Genomic DNA, 20,749 nt, shown 5'->3' with positions numbered 1-20,749 from the left:
TGGTGCATGCCTGTGGTCCCAGCTACTCTGGAGGCTGAGGAGGAAGGATCACTTGAGCCCAGTAGTTTGAGGCTGCAGTGAGCTGTGACCACACCACTGCACTCCAACCTGAACGACAATTAGACCCTGTCTCAAAAAACAAAAAAAACGTGTATCGTTTGACCAACATCTCCCCAACCCAAGCTACTGGCATTTAGTTAATAGTCCAGGGATGCTGCTAAACAGTCTTCAGTGCATAGGGCAGTTCCTACAGCAAAGAATTATCTGGCCAATAAGGTCACAGTTGAGAAACCCTGACTGTAGGATGCAATGAATCTCTCAGTTTCTCTTCAAAGGTTCAGTCTGTTAACTTCCTTGTCTCTATGCCTCCCTGCCCCAAGTTACTGTAAACAGCCTTCCCGTCGGCACTAATCTATAACTCACATCTGTTCCCTCGGTCACGCATTCTGCACCCATTCCACCCCTCAAAACCACACACATACCCTTCAAAACTGCACGTCCCACCATTGTAACTCACATCCCCTTCCCCCTTCCTTATTTGGGAGAAATATTCGCAAGTAGCCAATCGGGTCAGCTTACATTGTGCTGACTCCAGCCCATGGGGGAAGGACATGGAGGCAGGGATTGCGTTAAGGATATAAAACCCCCCTGGCCTCCTTTGTTCTCTGTGCTCTTGGATCTTGATTGACGTGAGTGGCACCCTTCTGCAGAAGTAAACTGCCTTGCTGAGAGAACTTTTGCCTCAGTGCTGGTTTCACTTTGCAGCACCCAGCATTTATTGCTAGAGCATTTTTATATTCAACATGACCTAAGGTGTAAAGGGATTCACATGGAAGTTTTTGCCATTTTCTTCATCCTTTCCATTGTCATCATAGGTCACTCATTCCCAGGTCTAGAGAAAGTTTGATGCATTAACTGTTGTTCGAGATGAGTGGCTTCACCTGCTCATCTTTCTATTGAATACATTTATAAGTGATGTGCTTCAAGAAATTCTTCAAAGCTAAACATAAGACAAAGTTTCTACATATCCTAGCAAGATAACATGACCATTTAAAAACTGATATGAAGCTACAGAAGAGACCTCAGGGATGAGAGGAGAAGACCACCCCCACAATTTCAGCCAGACCTCAGAGAAACAGACTGTCATCACACCCTAGCATAAGAAGAGACACTAAGCAGCGAGGTTTCTGTCTTCAGCCTGTAGATGGAAAAAATATTCGAAGAATTATCTCATGCCTTTACCAAGTCTCCGCTCAAATTTTGCAGCTTGAGTATTCTGAAAAAAAATTTTTTTTTTTTGAGACGGAGTCTCGCTCTGTCGCCCAGGCTAGAGCGCAGTGGCACAATCTTGGCTCACTGCAAGCTCCGCTTCCCAGGCTCACGCCATTCTCCTGCCTCAGCCTCCCGAGTAGTTGGGACTACAGGCGCCCACCACCACACCCGGCTAATTTTCAGTAGAGATGGGGTTTCACCGTGTTAGCCAGGATGGTCTTGATCTCCTGACCTCGTGATCCACCTGTCTCAGCCTCCCAAAGTGCTGGGATTACAGGCGTGAGCCACCGCACCTGGCCAAATATATTTTTAAGTACTGGAAGTTTTTATAAACTCTGAATTCCAAGGTAAGATAGCTCAGTTTACTTTATAAAGGTGTACCTGCATGCATGTATACATAAGCCATTGATTTTCCACCATTGTGGGCAAGAGGGTATAAGGTGAGACTTAACATTAAATGGGATTAAAGGAAATGATTAGGATACTGGGACTGTTAAGTTTGTAAATCACTGCCTCAGATATTTGGTTATATTTAACTAATAGGTACATGATATAGTTTGGATGTTTGTCCCCTCCAAATCTCACACTGAAATGTAATCCCCAGTGCTGGAGGTGGGGCCTGGTGGGAGGTGTTGGATCATGGGGGCAAATCGCTCATGAATGGTTTAGTAATCCCTTTGCTGTAAGTCAGTTCTTGCTCTGGTAGTTCACACCAGATCAGGTTGTTTAAAAGAGTATGGAACGTCTCTACTCTGTCTCTTGCTCCTGGTCTCACTATGTGATGTGCCTGCTCCCGCTTTGCTTTCTGCTGTGATTACAAGCTTCCTGAGGCCCTCACCAGAAGCCGAGCAGATGTTGGTACCATGTTTGTGCAGCCTGCAAAACAGTGAGCCAATTAAACCTCTTTTCTTGGGCTGGGCTTGGTGGCTCATGCCTGTAATCCCAGCACTTTGGGAGGCCAAGGCAGGCGGATCACAAGGTCAGGAGATCGAGACCATCCTGGCTAGCACAGTGAAACCCTGTCTCTACTAAAAATACAAAAAAATTAGCCAGGCGTGGTGGCGGACACCTGTAGTCCCAGCTGCTCAGGAGGCTGAGGTGAGAGAATGGTGTGAACCCAGGAGGCGGAGCTTGTAGTGAGCCGAGATTGCGCCACTGCACTGTCTGGGCAACAAAGCAAGACTCCATCTCAAAAAAAAAAAAAAAAAAAAAAAAAAAAAAAGCCTCTTTTCTTTATAAATTACCCAGCCTCAGGTATTCCTTTATAGCAATGCAAGAACAGGCTAATACAGAAAATTTCTGAAAATGTGAAAGCAGCTTTGGAACTGTGTAACGGGCAGAAGTTGGAAGAGTTTGGAGGGCTCAGAAGGAAGAAGGAATATGAGAGAAAGTTTGGAACTTCCTGGAGACTGGTTAAAGGGTTGTGACCAAAATACTGATAGAGATATGGACAGTGAAGGTCAGGCTGAGGAGGTCTCAGATGAGGAACTTACTGGGAACTGGAGCAAAGGTCAGCCTTGTTATTCCCTGGCAAAGGACCTGGCAGCATTGTGTCTATGTCCTAAGGCTTTCTGGAAGTTTGAACTTAATAGTAATGACTTAGAGAGTGTCTGGTGGGAGAAATTTCTAAGCAGCAAAGTGTTCAAGGAGAGGCACGGCTGCTTCTAACAGCTTACAGTCAGTTGTGGGAGAAAAGGAATTAAAGTTGAACATTATATTTAAAAAGGGAAGCAGAGCATAAAAACTTGGAAAATTCTCAACCTGGCCATGTGGTAAAGAAGGAAAGAGCATTTTCAGGGGAAGAATTTAAGAGGGCTGCAGAACAACCACTTGCTAAAGAGACTAACATGACTAAAAGGGAGCCAAGTGCTAAGATCCAAGACAAAAGGAAAAAGGCTTTGAAAGCATTTCGGGGATCTTCCAGGCCACCTCTCCCATCACAAACCCAGAAACCTAGGAGAAAAGAATGATTTAGCGGGCCAGTTCCAGGGCCCCGCTGCCCTGTGCAGCCTTTGAACACTGTTCTCCACGTTCCAGCCACTCCAGGCTCCAGCCTTGGCTCAAAGGGGCCCAGGTATAGCTTGGGTTGCAGCTCTGCAGGTTGCAAGCTGTAAGCTTTGGTGGTTCCAGGTAGTATTAAGCCTGCAGATGCTCAGATTGCAAGCATGAAGGAGGCTTAGTGGCTTCCACCTAGATTTCAAAGGATGTATGGAAAAGCCACGGTGCCCAGGAAGAAGACTGACATTGTGGCATAGCTCCCACAGAGGAACTCTATTAGGATTGGATTCCCCCGTACCCCCACAAGAATCCCTACCAGGGCACTGCCTAGTGGAGCTGGAGGGCCACCTCCCTCCAGACCCCAGAATGGTAGATTCACTGGCAGCTTGTGCCCTCTGCCTGAAAATCCTGCAGGCACTCAACTCCAACCCATAAGAGCAGCCATGGGGGTTGCACCCTGCAAAGCCACAGGGCTGGAGCTGCCCAAGGCCTTGAGATCCCATATCTTGCACTAGTGTGTCTTGGACGCAGGACATGGAGTCAAAGGAGATTTTGGAGCTTTAAGATTTAATGAATGCTCTTCTGGGTTTACAACTTGCATGAGGCCTGTTGCCTTTTTCTTTTGGCCTGTGTCTCCCTTTTGAAATGAGAATGTTTAACCAGTGCCCATACCACCACTTTCTCTTGGAAGTAAATAACATGTCTTTGATTTCACAGGCTCACGGGGAAGGAATTCATCTTCAGATGAGACTTTTGACTTGGGACTTGGGACTTTTGATTGAGTTGATGGTGGAACAACTTATGACTTTGGGGAGGTATTTAGAAGGGATGATTGTATTTTGCAATTTGAGAAGGTATTGAGATTTAAGGGGCAGGGGCAGAATAATATAGTTTAGATGTTTGTCTCCTCCAAATCTCTTGTTGAAATGTAATCCCCAATATTGGAGATGGGGACTGGTGGGACGTATTCGGATCATGGGGGCAAATCCCTCATGAATGGCTTAGCATCATCCCCATGGTGCTGTCAGTTCTCACTCTAGTAGTTCATGCGAGATCTGGTTGTTTAAAAGAGCATGCAATCTCCCCTCCCTGCTCGCTCCCATTCTCATCATGTGATGTGCCTGCTCCTGCTTCACTTTTTGTCATGATTGTGAGCTTCCTGAGGCCCTCGCCAGAAGCTGAGCAGAGGCTGGTGCCATGCTTGTAGAGCCTGCAGAACCGTGAGCCCGTTAAACCTCTTTTCTTTATAAATTACCCAGTCTCAGGTATTCCTTTTTAGTAATGCAAAAACAGACTAACACAGCACATCTCTCCCTAAAAGTGCTTGGTATTTGCCTACATTTATGAAGAACATAGCATTAAATACAGCACCAAATAGGTGCTCAATATTTTCATGGAAAGAATTAATGCACATGTGTAAGAATCAAGCAGCACAGTCATCTAATGAGGAATAGCCAAATTTTTAAACAAAGTTTTTCTTTTTGAGACAAAATTTCACTCTTGTTGCCCAGGCTGGAGTGCAATGGCATGATGTTGGCTCACCGCAACCTCCACCTCCTGGGTTCAAGCAATTCTCCTGCCTCAGCCTCCAGAGTAGCTGGGATTACAGGCTCCCGCCACCACACCCAACTAATTTTTGTATTTTTAGTAGAGATGGGGCTTCACCATGTTGGCCAGACTGGTCTCGAGCCCCTGACCTCAGGTGATCCACCCGCCTCGGCCTCCCAAAGTGCCGGGATTACAGGTGTGAGCCACTGCGCCCGGCTTAAACAAACTTTTTAATGGAGAAAATGTCATCCAATAAATCAACCAAGTGTGACCCAGCCTCGTGTGAGCCATCCTAGAACATCACCCACTGTGGACCAGGTTGCCAGTGTTATAAGCATGTGCTCCCCAAGTGAATCAGTAAGAGAAGTTATCTGGGGAAGAGCAATGTATGATCTTACTGTGCTAGGTTTGAAGGCATCAGGCACAGCCCTTCTAGAGCGTGTGTATTTCTCAGACCTAGCTCTTCTCATTCTGATCTTTTTGAACCATTTCTTGTTTTGTCCCCAGACCTGCTAGAGGCAAAGCATCTTCTGGGTCAGCTCATTAAGATAGGCAAGGACAAGAAGAGTCTTGAGTGGGACCTAGACAGTGGCACCTGTTGACTGAAAAGGCAGTACACCAAAAGATGAAGACACCCTGCAGGGTGTTGATGATGGTGAAGAGATAGGCAACAGCATAGCAACTGGGCCCACCTGCAGAATGCCCAAACACCAGGTGCAGCCCAAGATGAACAGCTGATCTGTCACCTTGAATGTCAGCATCCTGGATTGGATGAGAAAAGAGGCCCATAATATACCCATAATAACAAAGGCTATTTCATCTCCATCCCATGGATATCTCTGCCCTCTCCTGTTGGTGATTTCTCAGACTGAGTTTTGATCAACCTAGATCTTTACTGTTGATAATTCCCCACAAAAGAAATGCCATTTGGATCCAGGAAAGCATTTTAACTTGGACCAAGGAGAGTAGTGACACTTCATAATATGGGTTTCAAAAGAAGTGTGATGATCAACACAAAAAAACAGTTGCATTTCTATGCACTAACAATGAACAACCCAAAGAGGAAATTGAGAAAACAAATCCATTTACAATAGCATTAAAAACAATAAAATACTTTGGAATTAACTTAACCAATGAGATGAAGAACCTGTACACTGAAAGCTAAAAAGCATTGCTGAAAGAACTTAAAAGAGACACAAATAGACATACTATGTTCATGGGCTGAATGACTTAATATTTTTGCAGAAACAGAAAAATATCCATCCTAAAACTCATATGAAATCTCAAGAATACCAAACCAAGAAGTCAAAACCATCTTGAAAAAGAACAGAGTTGGAGGTCTCACACCACACTTATTTCAAAATTTGTTGTAAAACTACAGTAATCAACACAATACGGTAATGGCATAAAGATAAGACATATAGACCAATGGAATCGAGGAGGGAGCCCAGAAATAAAACCTCACATTTATAGTCAAATGAATTTTGACAAGGGTGCCAAGACCATTCAATGGGGAAAGGACAGTCTTCAACAAATGGTGCTGGGAAAACTGGATATGCACATGCAAAAGAATGAAGTTGGACTCTTTTCTTACTCCATATATAAAAATTAACTTGGCTGGGCATGGTGGCTCACACCTGTAATCCCAGCACTTTGGGAGGCTAAGGCAGGCAGATCACAAGGTCAGGAGATCAAGACCATCCTGGCTAACATGGTGAAACACCATCTCTACTAAAAATACAAAAAAATTAGCCAGGCATGGTGGCATGCGCCTGTAGTCCCAGCTACTCAGGAGGCTGAGGCAGGAGAATCACTTGAACCAGGGAGGCGGAGGTTGCGGTAAGCCAAGATTGCGCCATTGCACTCCAGCCTGGGCAACACAGCAAGACTCCGTCTCAAAAAAACAAAAACGAACAAACAAACAAACAAAAATTAACTCATAATACATCAAAGACCTAAATGCAAGAGCTGAAACAATAAGACTCTTAGAAGAAAACATAGGGGGTAAGCCTCACGACATTAGATTTGCAATGATTTTTTGGATATGACATCTAAAGAAAACAAAAAAATCTATAAGTTGGACTACACCAAAATCTTAGACTTCTGCATATCAAAGGATACAATTAATAAAGTAAAAAGGTAACCCCTAGAATGGGAGAAAATATTTGCAAATCATATATCTGATAAGGGGTTAATATTCAGAATATATAAAGAACTTCCACAACTCAACAACAACAAAAAACTAATTTAAAAATGGTCAAAGGACTTAGACATTTTTCCACAGATGACATACAAATGGTCACAACTAAGAAGGAAAAGCCCAACGTGTGTTCTTCCAGCCTCTGCTTCTGTCATGTTTGTCAACATTCCATTGGCCAAAGAAAGTCACATGACCAAGCTCGTCTTCAAGGTTTGGAGAAATAAACTCCACCTCTTGATAGGAGGAGCTGCAAAGTCACATGGAAAAGACATATACATAGAGGGATAGAAGAAGTCATTGTGGCAACCGTCTACCACCGCATCATTACTTATCAAGAATATGCAAATTAAACCTAAGAAACTGCTGCATACCCACTAATGTTGCTCAAATTAATTTGCGTGACAGTACCACATGTTGCCAAGGATGTGAAGCAATGAAACTTTCATTCATTGATGTACAAATTGAGGTGTAAATGGTTTCAACCACATTGAAAAACTGTCCGGCAAGATCTACTAAAGCTAAAGATAGGTCTCCTCCAAAATCCAGTAATTCCATTCCTACATTTATACTCAAGAGAAATGAATACCTATGTCCACACTATGACTTAACAAGAACATTCACAGCAGCTTTATTCATAACAATAAAACCTGCAGGATTATTCACAATAGCCAAGATATGGAATCAACCTAACTGTCCATCGGTGGATGAATGGATAAAGAAAATGTGGTATATCTACACAATGGAATACTATTCAGCCTTGATGAGGAAGGAAATTCTGTCATTTGTGATAACATGGATGAACCTGGAGGACAGAACTCAAATGTTTGTAAACAGAATAGAATTTTTAAATTGTGGTATATTCAGACTATGGACTATTACACAGCAATTAAAAAGCATAAACTACTGATAATACAACATAGATAAATCTCAATAACACTATATTAAGTGAAGAAAACAGACACAAGAGGGCTGTTTATGGTTCCATTTACATGAACAGGAAAAACAAATCTATGGTGATAGACGTCAGAATAGTGATAACCTTTGAGGATGAGGTGGGGCCCAAGGGAAATTTCTGGGATGATAAAATATTTTGATGGAGACTGTGGTGGGTATAGACATATACAAAATTCACCAAGGTGTACCCTAAGATTTATTAACGTTTATGTAAGTTATACCTAGGAGAACTTTAAAACCAAAAAAAAAAAAAAAAAGAACAACTAAAAATGGAGACTAGTCCCCTGGGTCTGCCACTGTAGAGAGAGTCAGGCCTGTCACATGCCACCCAGATGACTTTGATAGCCCACCTTAACTTGCTGGGCCTCAGCTTCCTCATCTGGGAATTGGGGATAACAGTACATACCTCAAAGTGTCAGTGTGAGGACTAAATTAAAAGATGCAAAGCTTCAGGTAGTGGCTACTATCTATTAATAGTAAACTCTAAATAAGTATTTACTATCATTACAATGAATGGTTGAATGTTCAGTAATAGGGAAAAGGATGATCACTTTATAAGAATAAAAGTAACAATTTGTTGGAAATGTAAAAAATGTCAGTATCTATATTTAATTTCATTGCTTCAAAACATATATATGTGTGTATATACATAAATTTAAAAACTGACAGAATGACAAAGATTTTTCAGCAATACATAATCATGGTGGGAGAGTTTAACATACCTCTCTCAATAAATGCTAGATCACAGATCAACATTTATAAATGTGTAGATGGTTTTTAAACACATTTGCTTGATCTAGCAGACATTTGTAGAATACAATACATTGATTTCAACCATCCATGAAGCATTTATAAAAATTGACATATACTAAGTGCATCAGTTAGGAATTATATTCAGGTGAAATAAACCTCCCACCAAAAACAAAAACAAACAAAAGAAAATTGTACCAGTAAGAAGTGCATATTTTTCATGTATGGGACATCCAGAAATAAATAGTCCAGGGCTGCTGCAATCACATAAATATGCCAATTCTATTAAATCTATCCTAAATATTTTTTAGATTACAGAAGCAAGATGGTTATGACTTCCGGCCACCCTCTTCTTAGCTTGCGGCTTTTACCCTTATGGTCACAGGAGGGCTCCTCTAGCTCTAGAAATCATGTCTACTTGTCCAAAAGGCAAGAAGTGGAGAGATGTGGCTACATGAAACCATCCCTGAACACAACATCTTCCCCAGAGTCACATCCAGTGACTTCTCATATTCATACTAGCCAGGACCGGAGGAAATGGCCTGCCCTTGCTTGCAAGAAGGGCTGGGAGATGGAAGCTTTTTATTATTATTATTATTTTTGAGACAGAGTTTCACTCTGTTGCCCAGGCTGGAGTGCAGTGGCGCAATCTCAGCTCACTGCAACCTCTGCCTCCTGGGTTCAAACAATTCTCCTGCCTCAGCCTCCCAAGTAGCTGGGATTACAGGTGCATGCCACCAAACCTGGCTAATTTTTGTATTTTTAGTAGAGAGGGGATTTCACCATGTTGGCCAGGCTGATCTCGAACTCCTGACCTCAGGTGATCCCCCAGCCTCAGCCTCCCAAAGTGCTGGGATTAGAGGCATGAGCCACCGTGCCCAGCCGGGAGATGGAAGCTTTTTAATAGTGCATACTGCCAATCTGAACAGAAAACCCAGGTTCTTTTCTAAGGAGGAAGGGGCAATTTGGGTTGGCAGCTAGAAGAATAAGCCACACCAGACCTAATAGCAAATCTCAGCAAATACCTATGACTCAGTAACAAAGAGGCCACATACTCTTCTCACCATGTAATTAAATTAGAAACCAACAACAAAAAGGCAACTAAGAAATAGCCATATAACATGCAGGAACCTTCCAGAGAGATAGAAACATTCTATATCTGGAATGGGGTGGTGGTTACATGCATGTATGCGTCTGTCAAACTCATCCAACTGTACACTTCAGATGTATGCATTTCACTATAAGTCATTATACCTCTATGAAAATATATCCACATATTAGTTTTGAAAAATCTAATTCCAAATAATAGATGGGTCAAAGAATAAACGATAATGGAGGTTAAGACAATACTTACAATTAAACCAAAATGAAAATATTATACATTGAAACACAGGATGCAGCTAAAGGAGTATTACGAGGGAAAGTCATAGCCCCATGTGTTTATATTTTTACAAAATGGAAGTTAATTAGCAAGGGGCCCACAGTATGGATGAGACATGGATAAAGGCAGGCTGCCATTCCTAATGTTCTCTCTTCCCACATGGGTTCTTTTGTGTACAGTGAGTGAGGAGCTGTGCCTGAAGGCTTTCTCACACTGATTACATTGATAGGGTCTCCCAGCACTGTGTGTTCTCACATGTACAATAAGATGTGAAGACTGACCAAAGGCTCGCCCGCATTCCTGGCATGCATAGGGCTTCTTGCCACTGTGAGTCCTTGCATGTTTCCTGAGGGATGAGGGCTCACTGAAGGCTCGCCCACATTCCTGGCACACATAGGGCTTCTCTCCAGTGTGAGTTCGCATGTGACTCTTCAGGGTTGAAAGACGACTCAAGACCTGACCACAAGTCCCGCACTCATACAGTTTCTCCCCTGTGTGTATCCTCTTGTGCACATTCAGATGAGTGCTCGTCCGGAAGGGCTTGCCACACTGGTTGCATTCATATGGTTTCTCTCTGGTATGGGTTCGCAGATGTGTCTTCAGTGAAGAGTGTTCCCTGAAGGCCTTCCCACACTGGCTGCATTCAAAGGGCTTCTCTCCAGTGTGAGTTCTCACGTGGCTCCTGAGGGATGATGGCTGATTGAAGGCTTTCCCACAATCTTTACACTCATAGGGCTTCTCTCCTGTGTGGTTTCTCTGGTGCAAAATCAGGTTAAAGTTCCTCGTGAAGGTTTTCCCACACTGACTACATTCAAATGGCTTCTCTCCGGTATGGGTTCTCATGTGTCGCCGGAGATTTGAGGAATATTTGAAGGCTTGCCCACATTCTTGACAGTCAAAGCACTTCTCTGCAGTATGAGTCTTCTCGTGCCTGATAAGGTCAGAGCTGTATCTGAAGGATTTTTCACATTTGTTACATGCATAGGATTTATCCCCACTACGGATTTTCTCGGGCACAATTAGGTGGGCACTCTGGAAGAAGGAATTTCTAATCTCTTGACATTCATAGGACGCCTCTCCAGCATGAATTCTCTGGTACTGGAAAAGTGGTTCGATGCTGTTAAAAGGTTTCTCAAGTTCATTATATTTATAGAGTTTTTCTCCAGGCTGAGGTTGCTCCTGTCGATGAAGGAAAATGTGAAGACCAAAGGCCTTATTAGATTCACAGATATTCTCCCCTATGTGAAATGAATGTAAGAAAAAGACAGTTCTATATCTGATACTTTTACCATTTATGGAGTCCATACCATTTCTATCCAGAGTTCCTTCAAGTGGAATAGGGTGGATACTCTGTTGCAAAGAGCTATCTTTTCATTATTTTCATGCGGCTTCTTAGATGCAGAATTTTTCCAATTTGTGTAAGGCTAAATTAAGTCTTAAACACTTTGTATGTGTCATATCTGTGAAAATGCTTACTTGTACGAACATGATCTACATTTAGTTTTCCACCAATTCGTGACATTCACGGACTCTCTCCCAAGAAACTGCTTCCTTCTGGGTAAACACTTCTTGCCTCGAATCGCTCTTGGCTCTTGGGCTGCTTTTCTAACTTACGGTTAACCCCAGACTCATCCTACTATAGAGAACCATGAATAATCCCTGGTGAGCCTTACCCCTTTCACATCAATGGACAGGATCTCTGTAAAAGTATCTTGGCTAGGAATTGCCTCTTGGGGTTGACATTGAGGTTCTGAAATGAATTAGGGAAGAAAAAGTTAAGCACACAGAGAAAGAAACTGTGGGATCAAGGTCACCTCAAAAGTAGGCAAGGCACATGTGGACTTTTTTTTCCAAATACTGGTCCTATGTATGGGAAGAAATTGCAATGAGAAGGAATGCATCTAAAAGTTAAGGAAAATTTTAAGGTGTGTGGCTAGATGAGAAGTTATGTAATCAGAGGAACATGGGAAGGAAATAGTAGGTAACTTACCAAAAAAGGATTCTACGAAGATTGTGACTAATGTTGAGGAAAAATATTAGCAAGAATGTACAGTGGGGAGGAAATGGATAAAATATACACATGGAAATATTAAATATGAAGAGAAAGTAGGACAGATCTTTCTAGGAGATGAATGCAAAGTTTTAGAGATTAAAAAGGAAAGGGAAAAAGGAAAGAAGGTGGCATTTAATAAGGGAGCTCAACCAAACAGGCTTCTCAGTCAAAGGTATGAATAGGTTGCCCTGATAGACAGTTTCCAAACTGGACACTCCCCTTACTGACCAGAGCTGATGCTCACCTGATCTGCCTGGGCTCACCTGCACAGGTGTCTGAGAGGACGCCCCTGTCAGTGGTCCACTGCTCTCCTCTTTCTTCCAAATAAGACAACGCATTGGGTTTGCACAGTTGATCAGCTGCTCATGAGAAAAACACACATGTTGTGCAAGGACTGTGCCATGCCCTGACACCAGGGCCGATATTCTCAAGTCTTTAGGGGCTCTAGAGATGGGAGTGGCAAAATGCATGTGCCTAAATTCTGATGGCCACAGCCAAACTCTTCCACTGAGCAACTAAATACAAGTTCCCTCACTAGGTCTCAGAGGACACTGAGGCTCTCCGGTCTACAAAACCAAGGGCCTAGCTAAGGAATACATTTGAGAAGCCCAAAAGCTTTTAGTCACAGAAAGACAGGGCAGTAAAAAGATCTTCATTCCATAGAAAGGCCAGTAAGTAGACTGGAAGCTCATGAAGGTGGGAATTATCTGTTTTTTCACCTCTAGGTTTCCCAGACTTGCACAATTTCTAGAGCTTATGGTTGGTACATAAATGTGATGAAAAGGCAAAGCCTTGGCCAGGCACAGTGGCTCATGTCTGCAATCCCAGCACATTGTGGGGCTGAGGCAGGTGGATCACTTGAGCCCAGAAGTTCAAGACCAGTCTGGGAAACATGGCAAAACTCCATCTCTACAAAAAAATACAAAAATTAGCCAGGTGTGATGATGCACCCTGTGGTCCCAGCTACTCGGGAGGCTGGGGTGGGAGGATCACCTGAGCCCAGGAAGCGGAGGTTGCAGTGAGCCAAGGTCACGCCATCACACTCCAGCCTAGGCAACAGAGCAAGACTCTGTCTCAAAAAAAAAAAAAAAAAGGAAAGAAAAGATGAAGCTGCCTTACCCACAGAGGCCAGGTTCCTGTAGTTCTCCAGCATCACATCTCTATACAGGCTCCTCTGAGTAGAGTCCAGAAACACCCATTCTTCTGGGGTGAACACCACAGCCACATCTGCAAAGGTGACTGGTTCCTAAAACACACATCCATCCCGGCTCAGCCAGGGACCACCCCCACCAGTACGCCAGAGGATGCTGGAGGCTGGCAGGCCTGGGGAAGGGAAACCCCAGGCAGAGGACTTTCAGACAGGGTTCTGAGATCCCGCAGAATCTGGCCCTTAGCTCAGGACTCTGAACTAGAACTCCTCTCTCTACTCTCCACTCCTTAAGAACAGCAAGAGGCAATAACTAATGTTGCAAGTCCTCGACCTCTGGACAGGACTTATCTATTGACAAGGAGCCAGGAAGCTCTTGCAGATTTGTCCCCCTTCTAGCTCCAGGGTCTAGCAGACCTGAGCATGGTACAGGCAAGAGGGAACTATCTGGAAAATGACTCAACTCTTTGTTCAGTGAGACCATGAAGACCACAAAATGAGGACGGCTGACATCCTTGCTTTGTTTTCCCTCCTGGTGCTCAGCAGCCTGGGGAGGGTCTGAATGAGGTGGTGGGATCATGGCCCACGCTCCCTTGCTGACACCCACTGCAAGAGGCCCAGTCCCTGAAAGCATGGAGTCCAACCCCATGAGATGATCCAGACAGGTCACAGGAAGAAGGCAAGTCCAGCCTTTGGGCACAGCAGTGTTCTTTTAGAACAAGAAGTTCTTACCTACCTGTGAACAGGCGGTTGGCAGCCCAGGAGCCATAGCTTCTTCCTCCACTTTGTCCTCCTGAAGCCAGGCAGGGTCACGTGCAGGCACAGCTAGGGGAGAAGGGAAGAGGCATGAGGGTTGGTGCCTGGCCTACTGGGCACACTCACAGGCCCCAAGGCTGCCCACCCTGGCTGTGAGTGATCACATGTGTACACACACACATGCACACACAGGGACACACACATGCAGACACATATCTGCAAGCTCTTGCACACGCATGCCTGCAATCACATGCACACACGTACACAGACATGTACACATATACACACAAACACAGTTACATACCACATGCACCTGTTCATATATATAACATATACACACAGACCAGCACACAGAGACATATAGACGTGCACACACACACACACACACACGCACGCCTTCATTCCATATCCCAAGAGCCATAGACTCCATAATTCACCAGGAGACTCCAAAGCTCCTGCAGCCCCCACCACTGTCCCGACTCAGCTTTGGGACAGCTTTTCCTCCTCGGCTGCCTGGCCCCTTCCTCTGCCCCCCTACACTGCAGGGCTAGTGGTGCTCCAGGACTTACCACAAATCAAGGGCAGATAAACCACAACCAACCTGCAAGTCTGCCTTAAAAAGAAACTTCCTTCCCACCTGCCTTCAAATCAACACCACTCCTCGCTCTGCACCAGGCATCCTCCTTCTGGCCTATGACAGACAAGCAAGCAACTCCCAGATCATCCCTCGTCCCCTGCATCCTCACCTCTCCCTCCCGATGGGACCTTTCCCCTCACTTTTTTTAAACCTGACCCACACCCAATCCCTGACCCAACATGTGTTTTCTGCAGCTGCCGTAACAAAGTATCACAAACTGAGTGGCTTAAAACCACACAAATGTATCCTCTCGCAGTTTTAGAGACGAGGAGTCCAAAATTAAGCTCAGCAGGGCCACGCCTCCTCTGACGCTCTGAGAAGAGTCTTCCTTGCCCCTCCCTGGCTTCTGGTGGCGGCCATCGACACTTGGGGCTCCTTGGCTTGTGGATGCATCACTCCAATGTCTGTCTCCACCGTCGCACGGTCCCCTCCCTGCGTGTCTGTCTTCACGTGGCGTCTTCCTCTTCTCATAAGGACACAGTCATGTTGGATTGGGGCCCAACCTTGTGACCTCCTAACTTGGTTACAGCTGCAAAGACCCTATTTCCAATAAGGCCACATTCACAGGGTTAGGACTTCAGCATGTCTTTTTGGAGGGGCACAATTCAAGCCATAACACCCCACTTTTCCCTTGGGCTACCTCTATCTCTTCATTCCCTATTGTGGGCTATCTACCCTCTGTGCCCACTTCCTCCCCTCCCACTTGCTTCCCATCTCCACCATTCCAAGAGCTGGCACCACCCTGGAATCACCAGTGACCTCCATCCGTGCTGAGAAATCCCACTGATGTGTGCTCATCATCCAATCTCTCCTGGGTTTGTTGTTGTTGTTTTGAGCCAGAGTCTTGCTCTGTCACCCAGGCTGGAGTGCAGTGGCACAATCACAGCTCACTGCAGCCTCAAACTCCTGGGCCCAAGTGATCCTCCCACTTCAGCCTCCCAAGCAGCTGAGACTACATGTGTGCGCCACCACACTCTGTTAATTTTTTTTTATTTTTTTAGAGATGGGGGTCTCACTATGTTGCCCAGGCTAGCCTTGAATTCCTAGCTTCAAGCGATCCTCCCACCTCAGACCCCTGAGTAGCCAGGATTATAGCTGCAAGCCACTACACCTAGCCAATCCCTCCTTCTTGTAGCCCACCCAGCCTGTGATCAGTGATCACAACCCCAGCCTCCTCTTTTTCCTGTAAGAGCTTCTTCTCCAACATGTTGCTGGCGTCCACAGGTTGCAGGCCCTCCTCTTCGTGTCTCCCTCAATTCTCTCTGCCTTGGTGTGCAACCTCACCCATTCTCTGGGTGTCAATTCCCAAATCTTCATGATGAAGCCCAAATCTCCAGGCTGACTCTCACATCTGAACACCAGACCATGTATCCAACCATTGGCTCAAATCTTCCTGCCCATCTAAGGGAACAGGAATAGAAGGTACCCAAAATGAGGTCCAGAGGTCAGAGCTTCCAACCATAGAGGATTTGTTCCAGGCCTGGAAACCTCATAGCATTTGCCCTGATGGGTTTTAAACCTGCTCAGGACCCATGACCCCTTTTTCTCCTTTTGAAATGGGAATGTCTATCCTTTGCTTGCCCCATCACCGTATTTTGGAAGCAGATCACTTGCTTTCTGATTTCTCACAGGTTCGCAGATGGAGAGGAATTTTGCCCCACAATGGACCACACTCTGAGTCTCCCTCATACCTGCTGTAGATGACTGACATGAAGAGTTGTGGGATTCTCATCAGATGAGATGAAACTTTGAGTTGATGGTGCTTAGATGAGATTTTGCACTTAGAGTTGACGCTGGAATGGATTAAAACTTTGGGACCACGTGAGTGTATTTTGCATGTGGAAAGGACATGAATTTGGGGGGACTAGAGAATAGACTGCTATGGTTTGAACTGTGAACCCCCCAAAAAAGAGAAGTCCTAACCCCCAGTACTTCAAAATGTGACCTTATTTGGAAATAGGATTGTTGCAGATGTAAGGAGTTGAGACAACACGAGAATAGGGTAGGCCCTTAATCCAATATGATGGTTCTCCTAACAGAAGAGACAGAGACAGATACACAGAGGTGACACGGCCATGAGGCAACATAAGCAGAGACAGGAGGGCTGCATCCACAAGCCAAGGAGCACCAAGGGCTGCAGGCCACTGTTAGAAAGCAGGTGGCAGGATCCTCCCCCCGAGCCATCAGAGGGAGCACGGCCCTGTTGACACCTTAATTTCGGACTTTTGGTATCCTAAATTGTGAAAGAGAAATTTCTGTTACAAAAAACACTAGGCCAGGCACAGTGGCTCACACCTGTAATCCCAGCACTTTGGGAGGCAGAGGCCAGCGTTATCATTTGAGGTCAGGAGTTTGAGACCAGCCTGGACAACATGATGAAACCCCGTCTCTACTAAAAATACAAAAATTAGCTGGGCGTGGTGGCACACTGTAGTCCCAGCCACTCGGGAGGCTGAGGCACAAGAATCACGTGAACCTAGGAGACGGAGTTTGCAGTGAGCCAAGATTGCACCACTGCACTCCAGCCTGGGCAACGGAGCAAGACTATGTCTTAAAAAAAAAAACACTCATCACCATCCTCCCAAAGCCTGCTCTCCCTAACCATGTCCTCGATCTCAGGAAGTGCTGTCCCTGTCTTTGATCAGAAATCTCACCCCTCTCTGACACTCCACAGATCCCAGCAACTAATCAGAATAAGTAGTGATGACGTCTCTACATGGCGGTACTCACCCCCAAGCCCCTCTCCCACCCATTCCCGCTACAGCCAACACCTACATAGAGCCTTTTCTTTTTGGATCCACTGAAATGTTGCCCTCAGAGTGCCCCATCCTGAGGTCTCCTCCCCTGTAGAAAGAGCCCCTTCTCTCCTTTTCTCTGATAGGACCCCTTCCCTTTCTTCGCAGCCCTTACCCATCTGTAACCAGCTATGTATTGCTGCCATGAGTGTTTCTTTTCTGTCATCCTCACTGGATCGGAAGCTTTGTAAGAATAAGCCTGGGTGCCTTTCACCATCCTGTCCCCGATACCTTACTTGGCACAAAAATGCTCCATGTCATTGGTAAATGAATACACAACCACCAAATCAACTCAACCTCCTCAATATAAATGTTTTATATGCATTATTACTATAATTTTTTTGAGACAGGGTCTTGCTCTCTCACCCAGGCTGGACTAGCTCACTGCAGCCTTCAATTCCTGGGCTCAAGTGATTCTCCCTCCTCAGCCTCCTGAGTAGCGAGACCACAGGTGCACACAACCATGCCTGGCTAATTTTCTTATTTTGTAGAGATGGGGTCTCGCTATGTTGCCCAGGCTGGTCTCCAACTCCTGGCCTCAAGAAGTCCTCCCACCTCAGCCTCCCAAAGTGCTGGCCTCTATGTGTTTTAAATCATTCCTCACTTCCCTACTGTGCAGAAAGGCGTTAACCCAGGAGGCCTGGATGGGCTCCTTAACGAGATGTGTTTGCAAGGTTGGCCCTTGGGTGGAGTCTGGGAACTGGGATTTCAGGAAGGTTCCCGCCCCCCTAACTGATAAGAGAAACTCGCTCCACTTAAACTGCTTGTACAAACCATGCGGTTTATGTTGAACACCTGCTTTCCTTCTGAAAGTCTGGAATTTAGGGACTGTTTCCTCCAAAACTCACACCAAAACGTTAATCCCCAGGGTCGGAGGCAGGACTTGGGGGCAGATCCCTCAAGAATTGATTAACGCTGTCCCTCAGAGAGAAGGAGTACTCTTCTACTACTTTCCAAGGAAGCTGGTTGTTAAAAAGAGCCTGGCACCTTTCCCCCTTCCCTTCCCTTCCCTCCCCCACTGCCCCCGCTCCTGCTTCCTCCCTCACCATGTGATCTCCGCACACTGGCTTCCCTTCCCCTTCTGACCTAAGTGGAAGCAGCCTGAGGCCCTCGCCAGGAGCAGATGTTGGTGCCATGCTTCTTGTACAGCCCACAGAACCATGAGTCAGATACACTTCTTTTATTTACTTTTATTTATTTTTTTATTTTTTAAGAAGGAAATCTCACTCTGTCGCCCAGGCTGGAGTGCAGTGGCGCAATCTTGGCTCACTGCAACCTCCGCCTTCCAGGTTCAAGCAATTCTCCTGCCTCAACCTCCCAAGTAGCTGGGATTACAGACACACCACCATGCTCGGCTAATTTTTACATTTTTAGTAGAGACAGGGTTTCGCCATGTTGGCCAGGCTGGTCTCGAACTCCCGGCCTCAAGTGATCTACCCACCTTGGCCTCCCAAAGTGCTGGGATTACAGGCATGAGCCACCACACCTGGCACCCCCTTTGCTGATTCTGCTTCATATCCACTTCTGGTAATAAATCACAGCCACGAGTACCACATCTCCTGTGAGTCCTCCTAGTGGATCATCAAGCCTGGGGTGGTCTTGGGGGAACCCAGCACACCTCCTCCACACTCAACCCCCAAGTCTAGACCAGCACCATTCCACTCCTAATGGCCTCCACCTACCACTGCTTTCCTCCCTGAGCCCACGCTCCTCACAGGTGCTGGGGGGTGCGGTTCTGTTAAAACCACAGGGGCATTGCACCACTCACCTAAACACGTCACTGGCTCCCAGCGGGCTTAGAACATGGGCCAAGTTTCTTTTCCTGCACTTCCAAGCCCTGAACAATCTGGAACCTGCTTCTTCTTCAGTCAGCTCACACCACTCTCTCTCCACTTCTCCCGGCTGCCTTCACACCATCTTCCATGGGCCCTGGATGCAACCAGTTCTCTGCTCCGTGGGGAATTTTATCAATGTTGTTCCTAAGCCTGATATCCTCTCTCTGAACCTCCTAACAGCCCAACAGCTGACCAAGCTAAATGTTATAGTATTTATCATGGTCTAGGTCAGGGTTTGACCCCCAGGGGACATTTGGCAATGTCTGGTGTTGAGCTGTCGAGCTATCATTCCAAAATACCATGCGCTAGGTGACTTAACAGAAATTTGCTGCTAACAGTTCTGGATGCTGGAAGTTTGAGATCAGGATGCCAGCATGGTTGGTTCCTGGTGAGGGCTCCCTTCCTGGCTTGCAGATGGCTGCCTTCTGGCTGTGTCCTCACATGGGCGAGAGAGCTCTGATGTCTCTTCCTCTTCTTGTAAGGGCATGAGTTCTGTTGGTCAGGGCTTCACCCTTTTGACCTTATTTAACCTTTATCACCTCCTTAGAGGTCCCATTTCCAATGGCACCTTCGGGGGAGACATTAGGGCTTCAACCTGAACTTGGAGAAGGGGAGCACAATTCAGTCTGCAGCATCTAGAGACATTTTAGCTTTTCATGACTAGGGGGTATGTGGCTGTTATGAGCTGAATTGTATTACCCCAAAAATTCGTATCTTGAAGTCTTAACCCCTGGTAACCATATTTGAACATAGAGTCTTTAGAGGTAATTAAATTAAAATGATGTCAGTAGGGCGGGCCCTAGCCCAATATGACTGGTGTACTCACAAGATGTATTAGTCTGCTTTGCACTGCTATAAAGAACTACCTGAGACTGGGGAATTTATAAAGAAAAGAGGTTAAATTGGCTCCTGGTTCCACAGGTTGTACAGGATGCATGGCTGGGGAGGACTCGGGAAACTTACAATCATGGCGGAAGGCAAAGGGGAAGCAGGCACGTGCTACATGGCTGGAGCAGGAGGAAGAGAGTGAAGGGGGAGGTGCTACACACTTTTAAACAAGCAGATCTCGTGAGAACTCACTCACTATCAAGAGAACAGCAAGGGGGAAGTCCACCCCCATGATCCAGTCACCTCCCACCAAGCCCTTCCTCCAACACTGGAGATTACAATTGGACATGAGATTTAGGCAGGGACACAAATCCAAACCCTATCACAAGAAGACGACATTTGGACACAGACATGTACAGAGGGAAGATGATGTGAAGATATAGAGAGAAGATGGCCATCTACACACCAAGGAGAGGCTTCAAAAGGAACCAACACTGCCAACACCTTGCTCTCGAGCTTGCGGCCTCCAGAACAGTGAGACAATGTATTTTTGCTGTTTAATCCACCTAGCTGGTGGAACTTTGATATGGCAGCC

At 45.6% G+C, this 20,749-nt stretch overlaps 1 protein-coding gene across 5 annotated transcripts in view; it reads right to left on the bottom strand.

Moving 5' to 3' along the window:
- Positions 1 to 8,545: 8,545 nt before the first annotated feature.
- Positions 8,546 to 20,749, bottom strand: part of ZNF333 (zinc finger protein 333) — a 30,766-nt gene continuing 18,562 nt past the window's right edge. For 4 of the 5 annotated variants that reach the window (XM_512445.7, XM_016946967.2, XM_063801295.1 and 1 more), the window contains 5 exons: positions 14,040 to 14,128; positions 13,276 to 13,402; positions 12,420 to 12,515; positions 11,777 to 11,853; positions 8,546 to 11,282 (listed from right to left, as the gene is read on the bottom strand). In XM_512445.7, coding sequence (XP_512445.3) covers positions 10,185 to 11,282; positions 11,777 to 11,853; positions 12,420 to 12,515; positions 13,276 to 13,402; positions 14,040 to 14,128 — 1,487 coding nt within the window. In that variant the 3' untranslated portion in view covers positions 8,546 to 10,184. Of the gene's footprint in view, positions 11,342 to 11,776; positions 11,854 to 12,419; positions 12,516 to 13,275; positions 13,403 to 14,039; positions 14,129 to 20,749 lie in introns of all 5 variants that reach the window. The other variant, XM_009434902.5, reaches the window with a different exon arrangement.

This window comes from Pan troglodytes, chromosome 20, assembly GCF_028858775.2.
Source record: "Pan troglodytes isolate AG18354 chromosome 20, NHGRI_mPanTro3-v2.0_pri, whole genome shotgun sequence".
Classification (NCBI taxonomy): domain Eukaryota; kingdom Metazoa; phylum Chordata; class Mammalia; order Primates; family Hominidae; genus Pan; species Pan troglodytes.
The sequence above is the reverse complement of the archived record's forward strand: the minus strand, read 5'-3'. Positions and strand labels throughout refer to the sequence as shown.